Source organism: Loxodonta africana, chromosome 3 (assembly GCF_030014295.1).
Source record: "Loxodonta africana isolate mLoxAfr1 chromosome 3, mLoxAfr1.hap2, whole genome shotgun sequence".
Classification (NCBI taxonomy): domain Eukaryota; kingdom Metazoa; phylum Chordata; class Mammalia; order Proboscidea; family Elephantidae; genus Loxodonta; species Loxodonta africana.
This window is the reverse complement of record NC_087344.1, coordinates 72,324,946-72,335,520: the sequence shown is the minus strand read 5'-3', so window position 1 is coordinate 72,335,520 and position 10,575 is coordinate 72,324,946. Positions and strand designations below refer to the sequence as shown.

Here is a 10,575-nt window from a genome sequence, read left to right as displayed (position 1 = left end):
GTCAGGGACTGTGGTACTTCCCCTTGGTGAGGGACCAGAGGCTGTGACCAACACATTCCCCTGGTGCTTCTGGGGCCTCTTTATTGGGTTGTTTTTAGAGGCTGACTGGAAGAGAATACATATTTACTTTGTTCCTTTTATATGTCCACGTGCTCTCCAGGCATATCTCACCAATCCTCACGACAACGGAGAGAGATCCAGCAATTTGCCTAAAATGACAAAGCTGAGATTCAAACGCAGGACTGACTGCCACCAAAGCTGGTGGTCCTTCTTTCCTGGGAACCAAGCAGTGAAGCTGTTCTAGGGGAGGAAAGAGGAGAAAGTGGCCTGAACTTTATTACAGAGGTCTGAATTTTATTATAGACTAACTATTCTATTCCATCACGAGGCCACAGGTGGTAGGATTCAGGTGCTGGCTCCGCTTCGGATTTGAGGACAGATGACAGTGCGAAGAGAAAGCCTCTATGTAATGCTGGCATATAGTAGGTGGTCATTCATTAAATACTTTTGTAATGAAGAGGCCAGATCAGTGTGTAGCTGTTGTTCATTTTCTGGGACATCCTGGGAGCTTCTGGCTCTGAATTGCTGCAACAGCGGAAGAGGCTAGATCGAAAGGGGGACTTTCCAAGACCGACCGAGTCGGGAGGGGAGTTTGCGGAACATCACTGAGGTGGCGGGGGTGGGAGCGACGCCGCGGGGTCGGGGGCGGAAAAGGAGAGTGACTCAGGAACACTGCAAGCTGCGGACGCCACCCAGCGGCCACGACGAAGCCCAGGGAGAGAGCCAGGCTCTACAAGTCAGCGGCGCGCGGAGCACTCCGGGAGTTGAAGTCCGGTGGTGCTAAGGGGCGGTACTGCCAACGCGGCTGTTGGGGGTTGTAGTCCGACGTTTGTTCGGCGGGAGTTACCTTCGTCGGCCGGACCACGAGTCCCGTGGTGCCCGGCGGTAGGCCGCGCAGGCGCGGTGAGTCGGTGCTGGTGAGTCCCGGAGGTTGAGGCTCCTTGGCTGCGCCGAGCGGGCTCTGAGGGGGTAGCTGAGCGGGGCTGAGGCGAGGCGGAGTGGGACAGCCGGCACGATGTCGAGGCAGTCGAACCGTGGCACCGAGAGCAAGAAAATGGTAATCCGGAGTGCGTGACCTCGGCGGGCGGAGCGGAGCGGAATTGAGACCCGCTGGGGAAGGGGCCCGGCGCCGGGCGCGAGGTGCAATTGGGCAGGGACCCTTGCGCGAGCTCTGGGAGGGGGTGGTTCCGCAGGAAGGATGGAGGAGACCGTTTGGTGGGTCGAGAAGGGAGAGTCACTCGGGGGACGTCTCTGGCCTGAGGCAGGTTAGGACCGCTGGGTTACCCCAGAGACCCCTCCCCCGTGCCATGAATAAGAGGCATTCGCAGAGTGCTGGACCAACAACGACAACGGTAATAATAATAGTAACTACTACTTAATGCTCTCTGTGTTAGACAAGGGGCCAGGCAGTTTACATGCATTATCTCATTTAATTCGCAAAGTAGTCCTATTAGGTCGACAATCTTAACCTCCATTTTACAGCTCAGAGAGGTTACGTAACGTGCCCAGATTTACAGCTAGAGTTAGGATTGAAACCCAAGTCTTTAAAGTTAATAACGCAGATTACCAGGCTCTGCGTCTCTTTCACTGTGCTGTGGGGCAGTATGAGAGATGCCCAGGTACTGGCTTTGTCAAAAATGAAATTTCTATTCGGTGGGGTAAGAGGTGGGCCAGAGTGGGTAGTAAGTGGTACCCTCTGGTGAAGGGTGGGGGAACTCCGTTCTTCTCCTGGGAATAATGGGACTCCATAAAGTTTGGTTGTTGATGGGGCCTGGGGCTGGAGGGTAAGGTGGATAACATTTTTCTCCAAACTAAGGGGCCTTCCTGGCAAGTGTTCACTTCTTAAGCCTATTCTTACCACCTCCAGAATTGCCCATGCCACCTGTCTTTGTTTTCCTCTTTAAAAACTGAGTATCCTGGGTTGCATATTGGGCAGACCAGGGGCCCTTTGTTAACACCTCAACTCTAGAGGGGATGAGTAAACGTCCCTCACACCTTTACATCTTACAGCAGGAACCAAAAACCAAAAATGGGCTGCAGAAGGATCTTTTACTCTAGAATAGTACTTCTTAACCTTTCTCCTCTCAGATCCCATTTGAGAAGCTGGAGATAATATGGTTCTTCTCTCCAGAAAACCTAAGTAGACAAACATTTACTTATATTTTCGGGGTGGGGAGGAACTTGTGGTTCTCCTGAAGATACTCTGTGGATCACAGGTTAAGAATTTGTTTTGGAGGAAATACCAAGAGTTTAAAAGAAGGGAATATTTTCCCAGGAAATAGTGTCACATAGGGGAAGAGACATGGATGTTGGGTTGAAATCCTCTACGTTGGCTAACTTAATTTTTTTATCTATAGACTAGGGACAGCAATGCCGACTTAGTACAGTAGTTGAGGATTACATGAGATAGAGTGAAATGTGTGGGCCATGGTAAATGTTTGTTTTCTCCTCCTTTTCCTAAGATATGAGCAGAGAGGTCTTCCTGCATGGTTTTCGTATTTTGTTCTTATTTTGTACATTTTGTACCGAAAATCAATATTGAAAATGTTGACTACAACATTAGCGGGAACCTGCAGCTTCCACTCCCATCCCCCAGTAGTCACAACTGCCCTGTCTGCACCTGGAACTCCCTTCCCCCACAGTCACCTACTCACTCCTTGCTTCATTCGCAGTTACATAAATGCCACCACCTGACTAGGTCTTTTCTTCTTCTATTCTGTTTTTCTTCATAGCACTGTCTGATATTTCATTATAAATTATTTATTTGTTTATTTGCAGTCTCTCCCATGAGAATGTAAGTTTTGCAAGGGCAGGGATTTGTATTGTTTGCTGTTCTGCTCCCTGCGCCTAAACTGATACTGGCCATCGATATATATTTGTTTAATGAATGAAATGAGAGTTTGAGTGTATCTTCTCATTCAGTTCCTACTAGTGCCTACTTAGGACTTAGGGCATGATCCTCTTTGTGGCCACCTGGCTTTGACATGCACCTCTCCTCTCTGCTTGGGAAGTCTCCCCCTCTAGCAGTCCTTGTCTCAGTCAGCCCAGCCTCCTGCTAGTTGCTGTGTTCTTAATTAAGCCTTCCAAGACCTAAATGGTTAATATACCCAAGTAACTAGATCTCTGCTTTTAATCTGCAAACAGAAATAGTCCATTTGCCCAGCAAACTTTTCTGAACCCCAACTCCATAACAAAGCTCTGTGCTAGGTGCTGTGGGACATGCAGAGATGAAGTCCTAGTTCCTAACCTTTAGAAGCATATACTCTATGAGAGAGGCAGACACACATAACACAAAGGGTATAGTACTGTCTGAGATTGAATACTGGCTCCACTGCTTACATGCTCTGTGACCTTGGCCAAGTTTCTTAATTTTCTAAGCATCAGCTTCACCAATAAAAAAGAAAGGTAAAAATAGTACATAGATCATAGAGTTGTTCTGAGGATTATTTATATTTAAGGCTAGCGGTGTAACAGTGTGCCTAGGACACAGTTGACACTGAATGCCAGCTAGCCTCCTTATTAGTAAAGCCTTTGTGTCTGTGTAGCAGTTGGTTTCTGATTCCCACGGACAATCAGGGTTGCCTTCTTTTTGTGGTGGTGTTACTACTGGTGACCTAAGAGCCCTGGTGGTGCAGTGGTTCAGTGCTTGGCTGCTAACCAAAAGGTCAGTGGTTCGAACCCACCCAGCAGCTCCATGGGAGAAAAGACCTGGCGATCTTGCTGTGAAGATTACAGCCTAGGAAACCCTGTGGGGCAATTCTGCTCTGTCCTGTAGAGTCATTCTGAGTTGGAATTGACTCGAAGGCAAACAACAGTAGTAACCCAATCCAGGAATCTATTCTCCAGAGCTCAGGTGACTTACGACTTAAATAGCAGCACCTGGAGTCTCCATGACAGAGGACTTGGAGGGTAAGAATGAGGGCTGAACTTGTTATAGACCCTCCTTCCCCAGCTGGGGGACAGTCATACTGAGTACTGTGTTCTGACAGAAATAATAAACTTGACTCTTGGAACATCAGCTCCAAAGATCAGCCCTCTAGGGAGGTCTGATGTTTTATTTGGGGCAGTAACTGAAAGGCCTTCCGAAAACCATCAAGTGCAGTGGCTCACCTGAGTGTGGAGTGTGACTTAGCTTACTCTGCTCAGTTGTATCCTCAGAAGTGCTGGGAGATCTTGCTGGTGTAGGTGCCATAACCCTTTATGGTGTTTTGGTCTGCAAAGCACCGTCCAGTCCATTATCTCGTTTGACGTGACAGGTTTTTACTCTTACTGTTTTTGAGTGTGAGGAGGTTGAGACCTAGCATAGTGAAGTGACTTACCAGAGGTCCCACAGCTAGTAAGTGGCATCTCCAGACTCATAATCAGGTCTTCGGACTACAAACCAAATTTTCTTTCTACAAAACCAAAACCAAACCCGTTGCTGTTGAGTTGATTCTGACTCATAGTGACCCTATTAATTGTTAGAAAATTCTTTATATTGATCCAGAATCTCCCTGTTTATTATTTGCCCTCCTTGAGCCAAGTTCAGGGTGCTCTCTGGCGCCACATAGACCCACTTCAGGAATAAAAATAACATCTATGATTTGAGTACTTAACGGATAGCAGGTACTCTACAAACATCATCTCACTGGCATTTCGTAGTAACCCTGAAAGGCAGATAATATTGTCACCATTTTATAGATGGTAAAAACTAATACTCAGGGAGATGAAGCAGTGACCTAGGTCTTAAATGATAGTGGCTGACTATAAGAAGACTATTGAATCTCAGTTACTTGACCTGTCACCTGTAAAATAGGGCTAAACGGTGGTTGTTCTGCTAACCTCTCATGCTTATGCTTAAGGAAGAATTGGACTGGTTTGACTGGCTGACCTTTAAGGTTCTGTGGAATCTTTTGTGACAAGGGTCACATGAGCCTAGAACCCATTCTGCCTCTTCTCTAACTTCATCTTCTTTTTCTTGCTTATTACTCTTTAATTATACTGGTCTCCTAACTGTTTTTCAAACATGTCAGGCATACACGCACCTTGGGGCCTTTATACTTGCTGCCTGGAATTTTTTCACCAGCTGTGTTCATGACTTACCCTTTCCTCAGAGCTTCAGGTCTTTGTACAAGGCCTTCCCTGACCACCTATTTAAAATTGACCTCCCGCACACATACACACAAATGTACATACTCCCTAATTTCCTTTTGTGCTTAATTTTTCTCCATAGCACTTATCACCATCTGGCAAACAATATATGTTATTTTTCCTCCTCCGAGATAGCCCCTGGTATATAGTAAATGCTGGCTGAATGATTTTTGCCTGTATCACAACCCCACTCCTATTTTTAAACTACCGTGACCACTAAGTTATATATTGATATCTCACACTGTTCCAAATAGGCTTGGTTCACAATTGAAGATGGAGATAGACTTTCAAATAAGAGAGGGTGTGGAGAACCTGGATCAGGGATCCCATACCCAGATCCCAGAGTATTGATTCTGTGACCATAGACAGATTTATTCAGGACCTTGATTTTTCTCATAGGAAAATTGGGGGCAGCTGTATGTATAAAGTGTTTATAACATGACTCGCGTGTTGCTTGGCATCATGGTGAGCTGAGGCTCCTGGAGTGTTCATCCAAATCTCATTCATAATGGATGGGAAGCTTCACTGACTTAATGCAGTGGAGCTGACTCCCCAGACTGGTAACTGCTGGACTGTCTCCATCCATTCATGCTCAAGCCATTCTAGTGCCAAGCCCCTGACTTTACTACAAAATCATTCCGCTTCTTAATAGCTTCCCCTTAATTGCCATATTTGGTAAATGGTCTCTTGGAGACACCCTGATCTGACTGTTTTAGTTGAGTCAAAGTGCTTCTTAATTCTGAAATGGATTTTCTTGGACTCACTAGTGCATCTCAGTTTCGTCTTGTTTTGTTTGTGGGGGGAGGCTAATTACTGCAGTTGTGGGGAATAGTGGATGAAATGAATGCTGGCTTAGAAGCCCTTGATTTTTGTCCCCCCAAATTACTTTCGTCTGTAATTAGCTGTGTGTGCTTGGGCAAATTCCTTCACCATTCCAAATCACAGTTTCTTCATCTCTAAAATGGGGATAGTTCCTGCCTCTTCTGTTTTATAGAGTTATTGTGGGATAGAAAATGAAATGATGAGAAGTAGAATGTGGTATGTAAGCAAAAGGCATCAAATTATTATTCTTGCAGTGACCCACCACCAGGCCATTACGGCTAGGTGGAAGTCTTGATTTTTCACATTCATTTCTATGTGAATCCATTGGTCCAAATATGCTGTTAATGTGTTTCTCACTTTAATTCTAATAAAGCCTGTTGTTTTCATTCTGTAGTTTTGGTATTTACTATTCCTTTCACCTTCCCCATCCCTCTGTTTTTTGGTAGGTAGGTGACAGGATTCTTTATCCAAGAAAGAGTTTCTGTGATTTTAACTGAGATTGTAATGGAAACCAGTTCAGGTCAGTGTTGTGTTTCAGGTACATAAAAGATTGCATTTGTGTCAGAGTTACCCTTCCCTGGAAACATTTTTGCTGTGTCACAAAGGAACATTTTTTCCCCAAGATGGGTGACTTTGGAGAGGGGCTGTCATCAGTGCACTGGGCTTGGTCTGGGACTGACTTTCTTGCCCGTGGACTGGGCTCCTGGATCCTCTGCTGCTCCTGGGTGGAGCTGTGGGAGTACAGTTTATCTCTAGGCTTGGCCATTCTAACAGCTTGGGGAAGCCATCAGTCATACCTGCTGACACACAGGTCTGCCTTTCATAGTACCTAGTGAACCATTGCTGCTCCCGCACCAGGTACTGGTGACCTGAGCTTGGGCTTGGCACCCGTGGTAGGAACCTGATTTGGCAGAAGGCCACCTTGGTGTGCTGGAAGAATGACTGCTTAGTGCATGAGGTGCTGATCTAGCTGCAGGCTAGCCACATTCACCCTGGGGGCCATACGCCCTGGCAGCTCCATGGGGAATGATGTTCTTTCCCACCAGACACAGGCAGCCTTCTTTTGAGTTCTGACAGTTGCATTGGGGCTGATCCAGATACAACCCACCCTTTCTCTTTTGTGCTGCTTGGTCCTGACTGCCTTTTGAATCTCTTTTTAGAGCTCTGAGCTCTTCACCCTGACCTATGGGGCTCTGGTCACCCAGCTTTGCAAGGACTATGAAAATGATGAAGATGTGAATAAACAGCTGGACAAAATGTGAGTGAGCTCTTTTACGGGGGAGGCAGGAATAGGGCTCACCAGCACACTGGGGCTACGTTGTCCTTCAGAGCACAGAACAGGGTCCTTTATCGTAGCTAACACTTTGGGCACAGTTTCCACTGAGCTCATTTATTGGGGTGTTTTGAGATTATCCTCATTTTCCATTTGCCACCAACAGCCTTACATTCAGCCTATCACCCCATACCTGTGTATTCTCTGATTTCCTTGTCAGGGGCTATAACATTGGTGTCCGACTGATTGAAGATTTCTTGGCACGGTCAAATGTTGGGAGGTGCCACGACTTTCGAGAAACTGCAGATGTCATCGCCAAGGTCATTATCCTGAACCACCTGGCCATCCTGAAGGATTGGAGGCACTATCTCTCTTAGAGAAGCCCTGTATCTAGTTAAGAAGCTGTTTGGACCAAGGAAGCCTTCCTAGTGGTCTGGGAGTAGCACAGATTTTGAAAAAGAGCTGTTGGAGCCATCCCTGTGGACTGACGCCCCGCTGAGATCTAAGCCAGATCCCCTCCACTGAAGGGGGAGCAGTGTAGCATGGGGGCTAAGACTGTAGGCTTTGGCCTCATACACATCTGGCTTCACATTCTGGCTCCAGGACTTACTAGTTCTGGGTTCTTAGGGAGCTTCATCTCTTTAATTGCCAGTTCCCTCATCTTTAAAATGAGAACTACCTCATGGGGTTGTTTTAAGGACTAAATGAAATAGTGATTGTGAGCATTCAGGTAAAATGAATAAATGAATGTCCTTAACATAGTGTTGTGCATATAGTGTTTGCTATTATTAATATTGGAAACTCTATGGGGCAGTTCTACTCTGTCCTATAGGGTCGCTATGAGTCGGAATCGACTCGACGGCAGTGGGTTTTTTTTTTGGGGGGGGGTATTATTAATATTGCTGTTAAATATCTTAGTATTGATAATAAATGATAAAACACCTGTATCTTTGTGTTGTCAGTTACCGTTGTAGTCCATGCTGGCCCTGCCCAAATCCTAAAGAGGGTTAACAGCGGAGAGGACTTTGTAAGGGTTTAGAATTAGGCGAGTAGGTAGAGGGAAAGATGTATTTGGAGTAATTGTACCCCAGTGACCTATACTTGCTTTCAAGAAGGGTTTAGGTAGCACAGAGAACAGGGACGTGTGTAGGGCCTGTCTGCGTTCTGTGCTCAGATGCTGGCTCAGCGCAGCCACCCCGTCAGAAGATGAGTGTCCCTTTCCACTGAGACATGCAAGCAGACACAGAATTACTGCTTAATTGTACAATGCCTTGAAGGAGAGGGGTGCTCAATTGGGCACAGATGCTTTTTCTTTTTTATTCTTTGAATATCTAAAGCTTCAGCATCTTGCAGAGGCCGCAGATTTGCTCCTAAGCAAAACTTATTCCCTATTTTTGATTTCTCTTACTTTTCCATTTTGCCAGTCCCTTCCCTGCTGTATAGCCTCTGCTGCTCTTCCCCCACGATGCTGTTGTCTGTCTCCCAGCAGGTGGCGTTCAAGATGTACTTGGGCATCACCCCAAGCATCACCAATTGGAGCCCAGCAGGTGACGAATTCTCCCTCATTTTGGAAAATAACCCCTTGGTGGACTTTGTGGAACTTCCTGATAACCACTCATCCCTCATTTATTCCAATCTCTTGTGTGGGGTGTTGCGGGGAGCCTTGGAGATGGTGAGTGCAGTTCTTGGCTTTCTGGGACACCTGAAATGTAGTAGGGGCATAATAAATGTTTGAATGAATGAGAGAGAGAGTGCAAAAGGAAAGATCTTTGGCTCACCCCAGTGCTTTGCTGTCTGAGGTGCTGCTGCCGCCATGTGTAGGATTTAACATGTGATGACCCTCCGCTAGGCTGGGAGGCAGTGCTGCCAGCCCCCAAGGCTCAGGAACATCAATTCCCAGATTGGCTTATTTTGTGACACTCTCATTCTTGGGTGTTCTTTGCTGAGTTTCTTTTTATAGGCCTTGTGTTCTGCAAGGGAACATTGGAGGTGGCAGCCTTATCCCTAGGGAATGCCTGTGGGAAACCAGCCCTCCTCCTGCCCCTTTTTTTGACTGCTGTGGGTGAGCCAGTTATAATTCCATCTCTGGTGGTTCCCTAGAGCCCATGGCTAGGCAGCTGCCTCTTCATTTTCCCACTGTCCCCCAGGTCCAGATGGCTGTGGAAGCCAAGTTTGTCCAGGATACCCTGAAAGGAGACAGTGTGACAGAAATCCGGATGAGGTTCATCAGGCGGATTGAGGACAATCTTCCGGCTGGAGAGGAATGACCAACCCCAGGACTTCAAGGTGGCCAGTGGGAGCACTCACTGGATCAGAACACCTCAGTGCTCCTTCTGTCCTCTAGAACTCAGTGACTCCTTGACACGGATGTTATATATTCTTCTAACCTTGTTTCCATTCTCCATGCTAATAAAGAGCAGATTGTGATATAGTCCATTTACTGCACAAGTGTGTACATTTAGGTGGAACATTTTTTGTTCCCTTTCCGTTCAAAGGACTGGATGTAATCGTCCTTGGTTGGACTAGAAAAAGTTCAAACCATTTTACATCCCTGCAAATTTTCCAAAGCAAAACCCACTTTGACTCCATTAAGAGGCCTGGCACATCTCCCTTTGGGCCTCAGAAAGCCATTGGCAAATGGCTATAGGGAATCCAGGGCCGTGGGGAAGAGGAAAGAGAGGCTAGGAGCTGGGTGGGCAGGAGTTGCTAGCTGTGGTGTGACACACTGCAGTGCTTGCCAGGAAAAGGGGGCCTGTCATGCCAGAAACACTGACTTCTGGGAAGCCACCCAGGTCTCATTCCTCCCTGCTGTTTGGAGGCAACATCTCCTCTTTATACAGAGGTTCCATCCTTTTTTCTTACAAACTCTTCAATAAAAACATTCTTGAGTGAAGTCTCAGTCATATCCTGTTTTTTCTTTCTGCTCAGCTCTGGGAATTCTGTTGCCATGGGACAAGGAGACCCAGTTGGTTCCTGGGCCCAGCCTTGCTTTGACCTGGTGGAGGAATGGGCTTCTTTCCACAGACCAGAGTCTGGAAAACCTGGGAGCTAATACATGCAAATGAGGCCCCTTCAGAGTCATTTTCGGCACTAGTGTCTGCAGCAAAATACATAAGTAGACCGTATCCCAGACCTGCCTAAAGCAAATTATTCTGGGCTCTTGACTACCAAGTTAGAAGGTTTGGCTAGAAAGACCCTGGCATTAGGTACCATTTATTAAGTGTGTACCATGTGTCAGACAACTGAGCACTTTGCATGCCATTACCTAATTCACACTAACTCCAGTGTTA

At 46.6% G+C, this 10,575-nt stretch overlaps 1 protein-coding gene across 6 annotated transcripts; it reads left to right on the top strand.

Moving 5' to 3' along the window:
• Positions 1–761: 761 nt before the first annotated feature.
• TRAPPC3 (trafficking protein particle complex subunit 3) lies at positions 762–9,716 on the top strand. Of its 6 annotated transcripts, none has more exons than XR_010321368.1 (6): positions 984–1,117; positions 7,173–7,270; positions 7,506–7,605; positions 8,772–8,957; positions 9,246–9,347; positions 9,433–9,545. XR_010321368.1 is itself a non-coding variant. In XM_064281728.1 (6 exons), coding segments are annotated over exons 3-6 (408 nt in total). In that variant the 5' UTR covers positions 1,013–1,117; positions 6,459–6,532; positions 7,173–7,268; the 3' UTR covers positions 9,553–9,716. The 6 variants fall into 6 exon arrangements, 5 of the variants coding, with proteins under 5 accessions (XP_064137799.1, XP_003415545.1, XP_064137797.1 ...); XM_064281728.1 differs by lacking the exon at positions 9,246–9,347 and adding an exon at positions 6,459–6,532 and having other exon boundaries at positions 1,013–1,117; positions 9,433–9,716; XM_064281729.1 differs by lacking the exons at positions 984–1,117; positions 9,246–9,347 and adding an exon at positions 762–977 and having other exon boundaries at positions 9,433–9,716.
• Positions 9,717–10,575: the final 859 nt, after the last annotated feature.

What these genes read in the sequence shown, in the direction of transcription:
- TRAPPC3 (XM_064281727.1), top strand. Translation starts at nt 1,076, where the DNA reads ATGTCGAGGCAGTCGAACCGTGGCACCGAGAGCAAGAAAATG. An exon ending in GCACCGAGAGCAAGAAAATG is followed by an intron (nt 1,118 to 7,172) that starts GTAATCCGGAGT and finishes ATCTCTTTTTAG; the next exon opens with AGCTCTGAGCTCTTCACCCT. An exon ending in CTGCAGATGTCATCGCCAAG is followed by an intron (nt 7,606 to 8,771) that starts GTCATTATCCTG and finishes TCTGTCTCCCAG; the next exon opens with CAGGTGGCGTTCAAGATGTA.